We start from the raw sequence: 15,349 nt of genomic DNA on the forward strand, positions 1-15,349 counted from the left end.
ACCTATTTGCGTTGAAAATTGGAGATCATAATATATTAAATTAAAGAAAATTCATTTCATGAATTTTGTAGCTAATTCTCTCAATTATTATTATTTAAAAACACAGTTATTATCAGTCGAAATAAAATGTAGAATTAATTTGGCGAGGATGACCAAATTTCTGAGACAACAATTATTATTTTTTTTTGAGAACTTGAAAGGGCAAAATTTCGTCAAATATTGATGGAAGGCAACTCATTTTGGTTCATCAGTCGTCGAAATACAGATGAATAATTTTTTATTTTACGTTCATTCTTTTTTGTAATATTTCGGAAACTACTGGAAGAGATAGATTGTTCTTCGTCTTGAACTACGATTTTTTTCTTTGCAATCTTCAATGATCGACTAGAAAAAAAAATTTAATTGAGAATATATCATTTGAAAACATTTTCAAATCGATAATGAAGATTCTCAATCCAAAAACAAATTAAAGGCTTCATGCCAGGCAGGCGTAAGTGCTATGGATTTCTTACACTGTTGGAAAATAATTGAAATTTTATGACCAATTGACTAGTAATTTTCAATTTCGGGATAAGAAATGATTGAACTTCGGATTTCCTTGAATATTCACTTAAATTCACAATTGTTAAGCAGCAGGAAGATGAGAATCCTGAATTTTACTTGAGTTTTCGATTAAAACATGAATAGTCAGTACCGAATTGTCCAGAATTTTCAATCAATTGAATAACTGGACTGAAATTTACAGTTTCCATTGATATTCTCATAAAATTTTCAATTTCTAATGACGCACTCCCTTGAAATTCCATAAAATAATAAAAATTTCAAAGGAATGCACCGTAATTTTTACCATTATCAGAATACCTCCCTAAATTTTCTCGATTAAAAATATACTGAGCGAAAAATTTCCCAACATGTAGACCATATTTACCTGAGAAAAGAAAATTATTTTTTATGGCTTAAATCTCAAAATGTTTGCACCTTACAAAACTCGATAAAATTCTCATTTATCACTATCGTTCCGCGTTGTATCATAAATAAATTCCGTGCATAAAGAAAATCATGAAAACAATAAATACTGGAATACTGGATTGACAATTCTCCAACGTGATTTTTAAGCAGCAGGAAGATGAGAATTCCCAATTTTATTTGAGTTTTCAATCAAAACATGAATATTCAGTACCGAATTGCCTAGAATTTCCAATCAATTGAATAAATGAACTGAAATTTATAGTTTCCATTGATAGTCTCATGAAATTTGAAATTTCTAATGACGCACTCCCTTGAAATTCCATAAAATAATAAAAATTTCAAAGGAGTGCACCGTAATTTTTACCATTATCAGAATACCTCCCTAAATTTTCTGCATTAAAAATACACTGAGTGAAAAATTTCCCAACATGTAGACCATATTTACCTGAGAAAAGAAAATTATTTTTTATGCCTTAAATCTCAAAATGTTTGCACCTTACAAAACTCGAAAAAATTCTCATTTATCACTATTGTTCCGCGTTGTATCATAAATAAATTCCGTGCATAAAGAAAATCATGAAAACAATAAATACTGGAAGACTGACGACTCACCAACGCGATTTGAGTGAGTTCATCTGTGACAAAATCATATTTGAGTACAAGAATATTTTAAAGCCAGTAGATACATTTCAGATATTAAAATTGTTTTTCTCGTGTACTTTATGCTTGAACTAAAAATATTCGTTCTCGAATTGATAAAAAAAGTATTCAATTGGCGACTATTTTATCCGTGAATGATAGATCTCATTCAGCAGTTTCAAAGCCGCCAAATGCGACTCGATTTTCACCTCTGAGCGTTTCCCCTCACTTTCCCAAAGTGCACAATCCATAACTGGAGAAAAACCACATCCCCCCGGCCCTGGAGTGCATAAGAACTAAATTTCGTAAAAGCATGCACAAATGATAATACCTTGCACCAATCAGGATAAAAGTAGGCGCCCGTTCAAGAAGCTTAAAGTGCTCCACGTGACTCTCATTTCCCAAGAACCTCTGGCCGATCACATCCCCTGTAACAAAACAGAAAAAAAAACACCTTAATATATATATTTTTCGTGAGTGCAATGTACAATGTTCACTCTCATCTCATCAGTGGATCGAGTGTGCAGTTCTTACGTGTTAAGCATTCGTATGTACTCTAGGTCTATTCTATTGGATACGTAACAGGCGCGAGAGTGTGTGGAGCCCTCACAATAAATTCAAAAGAGGGAAAAATAAATATTATACGTAGAGGTTCGGAAAAAGAATGAGTTGGGGAAAAAAATAACATGAAAATAAGTGAAATGAGGGAACAAAAGTGGGAGAACGAAAATGGCAGAATAAATACAAATGGGTTGAGGCGGCATGAAATATTCCACTGAGCTGGTGTATGTTCAAGACGCGTGGGGAGTATATATTGAATTTTATACCCCCCGCACTTCTGGCCCCTTCTTAACCCTTGGGTGTGCACTTGAAGGATTGATAAATCTATTATTTGCATCTCTGTGGCAAAATATAACCTCGAGAGGATTTACCCTCCTTCGGCAAATGTAATTTGTGATCTTCAAGAAATAAGAAAATCCGAGGGATGAAAAAAATGTTGGATCGTGGAGGAAAAATATTACGGGATAGAGAAGATTGTATTTTATGCGAAAACGTTTTGCGTATTGAATTAAGAATTTCAAAAGCAGGAATAGCCATGTCCATAAATTATTAAGTAGTCATCATTTTAAATATTCAAATTCCGAATTATTTATTAATCAGTAATTTAGTTAGGAAGATTGATGATTATTTGGATAATGGAAAATCCCTTAAAAGAAATTTAGAATTAGTTATTTAATAGAAAGTTCATAATTCCATATTATTAAATATTTAAGTCATCATCAATTGGAAATTTAGATTATCAATTATTTTACTATTTTTTAATTTCGATTAATCTATTTAAACGTTAATCAATATAAGTCGGAAATTCTTTTAATATTGCAGAATAGGAAGATCGATGGTCATCGCTGTTCAAAAGCCTTGAATTGAAAATTATTAATTAAATATTATTTTTTCTTTCTTCAGTTTCCGCTTTTGAAAATATGATTTTCAGTAACCGATGCCAATGCTTCTCAGAATACATATGAACTTTGTGTACAAAAAAAGAAATTTATGTACGAAAGGAAATAAATTATTAATTATTAAAATTATTCTTTAAGTTCATCTAAACTTTCTGAAGCATGAAATTCTGAATAAAAATTAATTTATTAAAAATTTGAGAAAATTAGCTCTAGTCTTCATTTACGATAATAGTAACTTTTTATGAATGTTCTGTCTGGTCCCTTCACAACCCTTGAGGGTGCACTTGAAGGGTTGATAAATCTATTATTGGCATCTCTGTGGCAACATATAGCCTCGAGAGGATTTACCCTCCTTCGGCAAATGTAATTTGTGATCTTCAAGAAATAAGAAAATCCAAGGGATGGAAAAAATGTTGTTTCGTGGAGGAAAAATATTGCGGGTTAGAGAAGATTATACTTTATGCAAGAATATTTTGCTTATTGAATTAAGAATTTTAAAAGCCTTGAATTAAAAATTATTCTTTGCATAATTCATTATAATCCAACTAAATTTAGTATGTATAAATATTGTTTTTTCTTTCTTCAGTTTCCGTTTTTGAAAATATGACTTTCAGTAACCGCTCCCAATCCTTCTCAGAATACATACGAAAGTTGTGTACAAAAAAAGAAATTTATGTACGAAAGGAAATAAATTATTAATTATTAAAATTATTCGTTGAATTATTATGTAAATTATCTAAATTTCCTGAAGCGTGAACTTCTGAATATAAATTAATTCATTAAGAATTTAAGAAAATTAGCTGTAGTCTTCATTTACGATAATAGCAACTATTTATGAATGTTTTGTTTGGTCCCTTCACAACCCTTGAGGGTGCACTTGAAGGATTGATATATCTATTATTAGCATCTCTGCAGCAAAATATAACCTCGAGAGGATTTACCCTCCTTCGGCAAATGTAATATGTGAATTATTCTGGAATGAGAGAATTAAATTTTCTCGATATCATGGAACATGATTTTCAATTCACAATCGATGATCATCATTATCATTCGTAACGTACGACGCTTCCTGATAAGAATTGACTGGACTAAATGATCACGCTCAATCTAATGTTTTATTCGCAACCTTTAGCATAGTGAATTACTTCGTATAATGAATGAAGGACTGATTCAGGTCATTTCTGGAATTATTTAATCGTTCAACAGGAGTTTGATGATCAATTATGCAATTTTCTCGTTAGCAAGTGACTCCTCATTGGAATTGTTTTCCGCCTTTCATTGAATCAACATATCTAATTCACTTGTGAAAATGGAATTTCACATTTCCCTCATGAAGACCACATTTTCGTACATGAATATTATATCGCAATCACGAAATTGGGGTCTCTAGCATCATATAATATTCTGTTTTTGTACTTTGTGAAGGACTCAATTAAGTAATAATTCTCTTATCAACATTTTGATGTGGTGGACGCAATTTTATAATGAAGTTAATTTTAATTATCTTTAGAATAAAATTGGACAAAAAAAATTCTCTCATGAGAACTTATTGTTGAGAAAATCACACGAATAACACGATTATCACACGACTATTGTTTGAAATTGTATTTCAGGAATTTTTAATTCTAATAGAGAAAAAAAATCTGAGGTAAGTAATAATATTTGGCTTTCATAACGACATTTTTTCGTTGATTCACGGAAAAAATACCTGAATTGAGTATAAAATGTACTTCATTCAAGTATATTTTATACTGAATTGGGGAATGGGTATTTCACTTCGAAGATGATTCTTTTGTATCAGGCCGGGTTGTAAGAAGCCCTCTTAAGTGTAATATAAGGATCAGGAACTAAGTGTCAGAATATAAGGGTCAAAAAGAGGAGGTTAAAAAATGAGGGTCAGAATATAAAAGTAAAAAAAGCGGGTGTCAGGCAATGAGGGTCTAAATATAAGTCATATATTATGCTTCATCACCGTTTTTAGCCCTTAAATGACCCTCATTGCCTGACACCCACTATTTTACTTTTATATTCTGACCCTAATTTTTTTATCCTTATATTTTGACCCTCTTTTCTTAGCCCTAACATTCTGACCCTCATTCCTTCGCCTTTACATTCAGGCTCTGAGTTTTTGACCCTTATATTCTCAAACTTAGTGTCTGACCCTTATATCACACTTGATAGCGCTGGGTACAACCCGGTCTGATACGAAATAATCATCCTCGAATTAAAATACCCATCCCCTATTGGAGTATAAAATATATTGAATCAAGTATATTTTATGCTTGAATCAGGTTTATGCACATGTTTGATTCTGGTATCAAATATACTTAATTCAATTTTTTTCCGTGTTCTTTTCTTCGGGCAGTCTTCTTTATTTTAGAATAGAACATATTATGTAATGAAAAATATTTTCCATTAAATTTTCGACACTCTATCCCATTGATAGCATCTGTTTTCGCTCTGTACGTCCGAATAATGAGGAAAAGAAATGTCCCAATTAATTCATAATTTTCTTTGCATTATTTTGATGCAACGAAGGTGATTTTGCGATGAATCAACAACTAAATTAACCAATTCAAATAATTTTTGGAATAAAAATATTTAAAATTATATTTCAGGGATCTTTAATTGGAAGTAAGAGAAAAATCTAAGGTAAATGATAAATTTTGTCTTTTATAACGAAATTTTTCTCTTGATTCTCTTCTCCGTGTCTTCTTTATTTTAGAATAAAAAATATTATTCAATGAAAAATATTTCGGATTAAATTCTAGAATAGCATAAACTAGCATTAAATTCTCGACACTCTATCCAATTGAAAACATTTATTTCCACGTTATACGTCCGCATAATGAAGAAAAAAAGTGTAGGATAATTTTCTGTAATAAAAGAAATATTAACCCATAGAACGAAAGAATGAGGAGAAAAGGAGGTTGTGAAAGAGACAGAGTGGGTGGTTCCTTGATCACGCGTCCCTCGTAAATTACAACTAGAGATCCCGAGGAGAGGTTGTTGAAGTGCTGGAAGGAAAGAAATGGGAGTTCCAGTGTTTTTTATTTTCATTCTAATTTTTCGTACTTGCGAATGGTACCTGTGACGCGCAATGGTACCAGTGGAATATACCACTCGACTGTGAAATTAAAAAGCTTTTATCATTCTCACATCCTCGGGTTGAGCTGATGAGGAGAAGACTAGAGGGTGAATTATCATTGAAGTTCCACTCAAATTGTGGGGAATGAGGAGAGCAGTATTAATTGGAGGGTTAAGGGAAATTCGAGTTTCGTGGTAAGATCTAAAATAAAAGAATCACTTAAATGGCGATATGATGGCTTCTATACCTTCAAGAATGTTTTAATTAGCAGAGAAAAAAATTCTTTGAAGTGAAAATAACAAAATAGAGAATAATTAAATTTATGCCACTCATGGCTGAAACCGGCTGGATTACACACTCGACGCTTCGCGTCTCGTGTCTAATTCAGCCGGTTTCAGGCTTCGTGACATAAAATTTTGTTCAGTACTTGTTGGGAAATTTCGTCCTTAACGTGTGTGGTTACATCACTCGCCTTCGGCTCATGCTGTAAACCCCACACACGTTAAAGACGATATTGCCCCACACGTGCTGAAATATACTATTATATGATACGTGCGTATAACCGCATGGGTTTCAGTTGACTATAGTCAACTGGAAAGTAGCGGGTTTCGAGCGCCTATCCACACTCAACTAAAACCCGAAATAACGCATGACGCGCATGCGCATCACCTATTAAAAGAGAATAACAAGGAAGGAAATCTAACCTCCGAATAGTGAATACATGGAATGACTGAAAAATGAAAAGGTGATTTTCGAAGCAGATAAAATGAGCCAAAATCGTATAATTCCTGATAGTGATGAAGAGTTAGGCAGTGAGGAGGATTTATTTACTGATGAGGAATTGATTGGTGATGTGACATTTGAAGAAAATGGAAATGAACTATTCTCCAATGAAGCAACAGCAGGATCGCCAAAAACTCCTTCTTCGATGAAATACTGTAACTTAAGGGCTTTATTGAATTCTAATGATCAAAATAATGTAAAGGAAACAGAGAAAACTTATTTTTGCTTTTTAGAGACATGTCACAGAATTCACCAAAACTTCACTGAAATTTGGTGATTCATTTCTAGAAATTAGTGATAAGTCATTGAGAATTCAGTAACGAAAATGAAATTTTTCAATCACACTTCTTTATAATTACTTTTTTGAATGAGTGAATTACTTTTTTGATTGAGTGAATCGTGAGTTCCGTAATTTTTACTGAACATTTCTCTCCGTGTGCCATTAAAACAAACATTTCAAGTTATGATTGAATTCCTTTGAAGCATGATATTCAAAGATATTCCCGGAATTCTGATTTTCAAAAAATACAAAATTTTTGAAAATTTTCGAACAAATCAAAATAACGATTATTACTATCGCCTTCATCTTCGAACGCGGTCAAAGGAACATCTAAACAATTTTTTTAAACCATTATTCAATGAATTCAGAACATATTTTTTAGTTATCGTGAGACAACCGATTTTCGAAAAATTTCAAAAAAAAAAAAAAATCGATGAATTAAATTTCAATTAATTGTGATCGATAGGGCTTAACGATACCTATATTTGAAAAAAAAGATTCAATTCCATCCATTCATTAGCGAACAATTGAAGAAAAACTTTACCACACACATACACACATACACGGAGAGAAACATTCAGTAAAAATTACGGAACAATTCACGTAATCCGCAATGGGGAATCCGCTATAGGAATGGAAGAGAAGAAATCTGAAACGTTCAGTAAATTCTCAGGTTCATCACCAAACATAGTACGAAATTGTCACGTAATTTTTCCCGAAGAAGTGAAATCTTACAGAAATTCTCCGATTTATTATGCCTCTAAAATCAAAAATTCTTGAACGTTTGACAATTTTTATGAAGCTGGTGAGTTATAGAAATAACTACGTTTCGTTACGTAAAACTTCTGACGGGTGGTTAATTGTTACGGAACAAATCGTAGAATCTAGGTGGCGATTCGTGCAATTTCAGTTCCAACTCATACTTTTTATTGAATTTTACTTCGCTCGCGTATTACGTTTCGAAACATAATTTTACATTTTTTTCGGGTAATTTGTATTTAACTTTTCTCTCCGTGTACACATATACGTACGAACACGGTCTAAAAATTGCATTGTCGGGGTTTTTGGACCATAATAGGTCGATATAACACAAAAAACCCAAAACTTAAATTTGAACGATTGCAATGCTCCTATTCGGCAGCAAAAATCCGAAAATATTCCTATTAAATTTCCATTCGCTTCCGAAAACTGAAATTTCGATCCCGATAATTGTCACCCCCCTCGCAATTCCCACCACGTCGCCGGTTATTCACCGAGAATTCATTACGCCCCAGAATGAGGGATAGCGGTATTCGCTCGCACGAGTGGCCACCCCACCCCGCAAAAAGCACTGAAAAACCAAAAAAACCTAAAAATGAAGAGGAGTTCCTCTCCATATTACAGAGTGGAACTATTCCCGATCGTGGAAGCGTTATGGCCCGTCACCTCGATGAATTAATGGCAGCTGAGAGAAGGTAACTGTACGTTATTCCCTCCTATTTCTCCCAGCCACTGATTCCTCCGTGAGCGAGAGATGGCGAATGCCAGCGGGTTTCGCTTTCAATTATCCCCGGGCCACTTTGCTGGCCAAGACACTCTTGATTCGGGAAACGGTTCCAACGAATTTACGGTTGGTCGTGAGGGTGGGGGGGAGGGAGGGTAAAACCGATGAGTTTCCCCGGGGTACATAAGACTCGGTACCCCCTAGCACCTTCCAATATACATAACTTTCGGGTGCATGTACATACGCATTCGTGTGATACGGGCGTGTCCAGGTATGATAGAGCTGGGCTCTGCAGGGGGTGGACGGCGAAGAGGGGGCGAATGGGGGGAGGGGGAGGGGAGAGAGGGGGGCTTGGACGTTCAGGTGCTACTGGACGAATCGATAGGTCTGGCATGACTCCTGGCGATTGGCTTCGATTTTAGTGCCAAGTAGTTGAGGAGTTGGTCAACGCCGGGGACGACCCAGATGTGGGACTTGGTTTTAATGAAAATTAAGTTCGTTCGGGAGTTTGTAATTGGTTTCTTGGAAGGGGGAGAGGGAGGGAGGAGATTGTCGTTGGGATGAATTGGGGGTTTGGGAGTTGAAATTTGCGTTTTCGGGGCATTTAGGAAGAATTCGGCTGTTCAGAGTTTCATGATTGGGGGATTCATTAATTTTGTTCGAGAGAACGGTCTGTAGTGGTTCGAAGAAAAGGAGAGGGTTTATTTTGAGACTTGGGATGTGAAACTGAGAGTTTTAACAGTTTTAAATTGAGATTTTACGAGGTCTTATGGAGAATTACTTGAATATTCAAGAAATTAACTGATTCGTTAATGAAGGAACTTACGGAAATTTCATTTAACTTTGTCATTGGTGAACATTTCGAGCTTCTTTACTTGAAATTTCAAGAGTAATTTTCTAACAGTGAAATTTTTCCCGATATTTACATGAAATTTTTCCAAAAATCCTTAGAAATTTCATCAGAAATTCCTATAAATTTGAATTTGAGGATATTCAAGTACTTTCCCTATTTTTTCTCCAGTGAAAAGTTTTCCTAGTTTTCTAATCGAACATCAGACCTTTCATTTCAGCCCCATTTGACTCTAAGTTTCGGGACATTTTACAATGATTTCATATTATTTAAACTTTCCAGATCTGACTTTGAATCTGGATATTGAACCGTTGAACCGTTAAACATTTTCAAAATTTGAAAAAAAAAGAAAGTTTACTGTTACAGGAAGATTGATGAAATAATTTAAAAATTGAATTTTTTAAAATTACAAGCATTTTTTTATAAATAATTCATGAACAATCAAATTTATTCATATTCAGAATTTTAGCAGAAATCGATATCATGCCTAAACTATAAAAAATAATGCTTGCGAAAGTTTGAACAATTTTAGTTATATATTTATAAATAAGGAATGCTTAAAAAATTATAATTCCGTGGAAAATGTAATTTGAATATTCATTTTTTTTTTAAATTTTCTCACACACTCTAATTGACGAATTTAATGATTGAAAATGATTGAATCCATAATGTGGTCTGTACCAAACTGTAAAAAAGACTTGGATATCCTTAACAGCACTAGAAGTTTTCTGAAGAAAAACTTTATCGTATCATACTTCTTACATTCATTACCTAGTGCGAATATATAAACTGCGATGCGTTTGTTATTTCCGTACTATTTATAAGTCTTCTAACTGGCTTGGACCGTCTTGATTTGAATAAACAAATAAATAAATAAATAAATAATTTTTCTCCATGTGATTAATTCGAAAGTTGAGGAACAGAATTTCCCTTCGAGTTGAATAAATTGAAATGTTGACCGGAGAGATTCACCAACAAACCGCTCCCCCGTTACTGGAATAAACCATCTCTCCCGGGTATGTTGGCATGTTTTGGGATTTCAAAACGTCTCGAAAAGGCACGTTAACGATTTTGAATGTTGAAAGTGGTTCTAGGACGTGACAGACCAGGAGTGAAGTCAAGGGTCCTCCAAAGGGACTCTAGGACGCTCGGGACCGTCGTTATCGTCACTAAATGGGTTAAACTCGACGGCAAACGCTTGCCAAAGTACGATAACAAAGTACGGAAAGCCTCGCTCCTCAAGTCCTCTCCCACCACCTCAAGTTTTTATCTTGAGAGAATTTTTCTCGGTATTACCACCTCTTTTTAAAATCGTTGATGTGGTTTTCTCTCTGTTTGCACGGGTGGCTTTCAGGGCGATGGGTTTGTGTCATGGAGACTGATGAAGCACTTGGGGGCGAGAATAAATTTATTCCACAGATGATAATCTGAATTTGCGGTTTCAACTGAAAGTGAAGTATTAGTAAAATAGTCTGAACAGAAAATTTCAATTTGAAGAAAAAAAATTTTTCATCATTTCATAATGCAAAATTGATAGATAAATATGGAATTTACAAGAAAATGTCAGAAAACATTTTTTATTGGAAATTTTGTCAGCTACAAAAAAGGTTTCTTAACATTTTTCTCTAAACCCATCAGTTTTCGAGTTATTCGTAAAATAGCCTGAATAATATATTTTGGCTTTTTCAAAACGCTTTTTTAAAATCATTTTCGAATGCGCAATATCTCTCAAACTTGTGATGTCACAAGAAAATGTCAGAGAACTTTTTTGTTACAAATTTCGTCATCTTTAAAAAACGCATTTTGATATTTTTCTCTAAACCCATTGGTTTCCAAGATATTCGCAAAATAGTCTAAACAAAATTTTTGAAACTTCTAACAACGCATTTTTTTCACGATAATTGAATGCGCAATATCGTTTATATATGCGCAATCGTTTGTGAGATACAAACGATTGATACTACGAGAGAATGTCAAAAAACATTTTTTGTTAGAAATTTCGTCTGCTACAAAACAGGTCATTATACATTTTTCTCTAAACCCATTAGTTTCTGAGATAAATCGACAATTACCTGAGCTTCCCTCAACTCTAAATGTTTACAAAAGAAAGAAAGCATTTCCGACCATTCGAATGCAACAAACGATGATTTTACAATCATAATAATCCAATTATTCCCTGAATTCACGGAAGTTGACGCCCAGTAAAAAAAGTGGACAGGTCCACCCGATGAGCAAGCAAAAAAGTAAACACAGAGTTGAAAAGTGAAACGACGGGGACAGTTGGCAGACGCAGCTGAAAGGGATATTGTACTTGGAAGTGGTGGCTTGTGAATCATCAGGTCACGCGAGTGTGCGAGTTAACTCACGACGTCTCCACGTCGACGGTAGGGGGACTCTGACGTCGAATCGTCCCATCGTCGGTTACGGTACCTAGCTGTGCCACGCTACACTCATTCCAGTCGTTTGTTGTACAACTGTGCACATTCATGACCTAACTCAACTCTATCAACTGTTCCGTTAAGAATTATAAGGTTTTTCAAGCTTGAAATTCCGGCGACATGTGCATATTGAATTCCATCGAGCAAATTAATTAGAATTCGATATAGATCGGATAGGCAGATTCAATTAGCCAAATTTGATGAATGTTCGATTACATTCCGATGATTGATTGGGAAATTTCAATTAGATTCTTCGAAATTTACTTGGCATGGGGGGACATTATTTGGGGGATAATTAATTGTCCTTGGATAATTAATTATTACAATTCGCTGAATTGAGTCCCTCGTAAAACAGAAATACGGAATATTGCATTGAGAGAGAAACTACAATTGTAGGAAAATGTGGTCTTCATGAAGGAAATGTAAATAATATGTTGATTCGATGCACGGAGAGAAAAATTCAGTAAAAATTACCAGAAAAAAAATTTAAAAATTACGTTTCAAAACGTAATCCGCGAGCGAAGTAAAATTCAATAAAAAGTGTGAGTCGGAACTGCAATTGTCCGAATCGCCACGTAAATTCTACGATTTGTTCCGTAAAAAGTAACCATCCACAACGATAGAGAAATTTTACGGAACAGAACGTAAAAATAACTCACCAGCTTCATAAAAATTGTTGAACGTTCAAGAATTTTTGGTTTTGGAGGCATAATAAATCGGTAAGTTTCTGTAAGATTTTACCTCTTCGGGAAAAATTACGTGACAATTTCGTACTTTGTTCGGTGATGAACCTGAGAATTCACTGAACGTTTCAGATTTCTTGTCTTCCATTCCTATAAAAATCGTCGGAAAACGATTCCCCATTGCGGATTCCATGAATTGTTCCGTAATTTTTACTGAATATTTCTCTCCGTGTGAAAGAACGAAAACAATTCCAAAAATTGCATAATTATTCATAACATTTCTGTTGGATGATTGAATAATTTCAGAGATAATCATAAGAACAAATTAAAGATGCTAAAATTTATAAGTACGGCATTAAGTCGAGGGTAATTACTTAATTGACTCAATTCTTCCGAAGAAATATTATGCAGCAGAAATAGTAATGATAATTTCTTGACTTTAATGCTCTTATTTCCCAGCTGAAATACAACATCTTCCCAACTCCAAAATAATTACCTCAATTACTGGAACTAACGATGAAATTTTGCATTCAGAATGAGAAAAAAAGCCGAAGGAATGGGCGCAAAAATGTTCGGACTATGAGATATTGATTCGCAATCAACGAAACAGAAATATTGAAATAGTCCAGGCATGGAATAATGTACGATAACGATGGTAATGACGTTGAGCGTCGATGGAGTATCGCAGTGGGTATATTTCCTTTCCATCCCCCCAGCGTTGCGTTAGTGGGAAATTTAATGAACGTTTCGGAATAAATTGTGAATTCCACACGAGAATAATTCGGCCAATTTGAAAACCACGATACCGTTTCATGCCACAAATTCCCTTCCTCCTCGCTATTCATCTTTCAATTGTTGAATGTATGGCTGGTGAATCTATGGTACTTCGGTCGGTAAATACCTATAAATATAGTAATGATTCTAATCCACTCACTCGTCATTTACCAGAGGTATGTAGACCACTGCAAACAGTGCTTGAGAGATGGAAATTCGGGGGAAAAAATTGGAATTATGAAGTGATGATTTGTTGATTCGTCAGAGTGGATTTGGTGAATTATGGAGATTGTTGATTTTGGTTTTGTCAATAAATCGGATAATGAAGGAATCGTCGAAGCGTTCTAGAGGATTGTTTCAACAATTAGCTCGATTAATACTTCATGTCATAAAGACGAGACATAAAGTCGAGGAAAATTACTCAGGAAATTTAATTTTATTAAAAATCGTTTACATGAAGGACATTTTACGTTTTGTCACACGGAGAAAATAATTTGGTGCATTTCAGCAACTAGTTGTTGAAAAATGAATTACCAACCAGTTGTTGAATTTCAACAAATAGTTGGTGAAATTTAACAATATTTAATTAAATTCAGAAAAAGATTTTCCAATTTCATTCGACAACCATTTGTTAAATATTCAAAAAACTTTCGTCGATTTATTTGATGGATTCAATTTAACAAAGAATGTAGATTATTGAGAAAATATCTTTTAGGGAAGACATTGAGTGATTGTCAAGATATAAATGATTACAGGATTGTTTACAAATGTATATATGCCCTCACCATCTAGTGGATTTGGTGAATTAAGAAGATTGTTGATTTTGGTGTTGTGAATAAATCGGTGTGAATAAATTGCGTATATTTTTTCTGTAATGGAGAATGATTTTCTACGGAATGCACTCGGTAAAATTTCCCTTTCATTCATCCCTATGATCTTCAGATGAGTGCAAGAAAAAAATATCCTATCCGTGTGGGAAATTTTACTGTACAGGAGGATAATTTTGGCATCCTTAGATGTGTTTTTTTTATCAAACGAATCGTAAAATATCCTCCACAAACTGGTATTTTTTCATTGAATCACATGATTACCTATCCTACAGTAAAATTTGCCACGATTTTCTAGGTAATTTTTATCCAGCTTTTCTCTCCGTGCAGAACCCACTCACCACAAAAAAGGGAAATTGACTCATTTGACTTCCCCCCGATGTTTTTTCAGAAATCTCAAAAAACAAAATGTCATCTCCCATCTAAACTCCCCACTTACCCAAAATCCCACATGAATATATTCCCTCGAAAGCACGGAATTCGATCTCCTAATATTGACAAGCAATGTATTAGCATTCCCACTCGCGCTCGATCCACAAATGCATAACCCAGTACCGTTCTCTCCAGTGGTTGTTGCAGACATGTCCCATAGAAGCTAACCCCCTGAGATAAACATAACGAAATACGGAACAAAGAAGCTAACAAAGAATACAGAAAATGGTAAATAAAATAAAGGAATCTCTCTCCGGGGAATCGAATGGAGGTCATCCCTCACGTGTATCTGAATTTCCGCAAGTTTCATCTCTCCCTCCTTCCTTATTTATCTAATACACCCTGAATACACGAATACACTTCAAGAATTCATCCTTTCATCCTCTACTCCTCCGACATCATTCTGCTTTTGTTTTTTCCTTCAGTTTTCAACATTATTTTTTATCTCTACGACTATATTTTGAAATTCAAATTCACGGATTCTGCATAATATTTTATTTACGTCTCGAAGCGGATATACAACATCACTGTATTGGCTCTCTGTGTTTACAATGTACGGGGAAAACAAGACAATTCGCCACAGTAGCGCCGTCCGATTGTCCCCAGTACGGCTCTCGTCTCCCCCCCCCCCTCGCCATGCCGC

At 34.5% G+C, this 15,349-nt stretch overlaps 1 protein-coding gene across 1 annotated transcript in view; it reads right to left on the bottom strand.

The window, feature by feature from the left end:
* LOC107037754 (semaphorin-1A) overlaps positions 1 to 15,349 on the bottom strand; it is a 295,040-nt gene that overhangs the window by 76,076 nt on the left and 203,615 nt on the right. The window contains exon 4 of the mRNA XM_015256484.1: positions 1,940 to 2,036. Coding sequence (XP_015111970.1) covers positions 1,940 to 2,036 — 97 coding nt within the window. The remainder of the gene's footprint in view (positions 1 to 1,939; positions 2,037 to 15,349) is intronic.

Source organism: Diachasma alloeum, unplaced genomic scaffold, assembly GCF_001412515.2.
Source record: "Diachasma alloeum isolate Michigan unplaced genomic scaffold, Dall2.0 Dall_scaffold_00269, whole genome shotgun sequence".
Classification (NCBI taxonomy): domain Eukaryota; kingdom Metazoa; phylum Arthropoda; class Insecta; order Hymenoptera; family Braconidae; genus Diachasma; species Diachasma alloeum.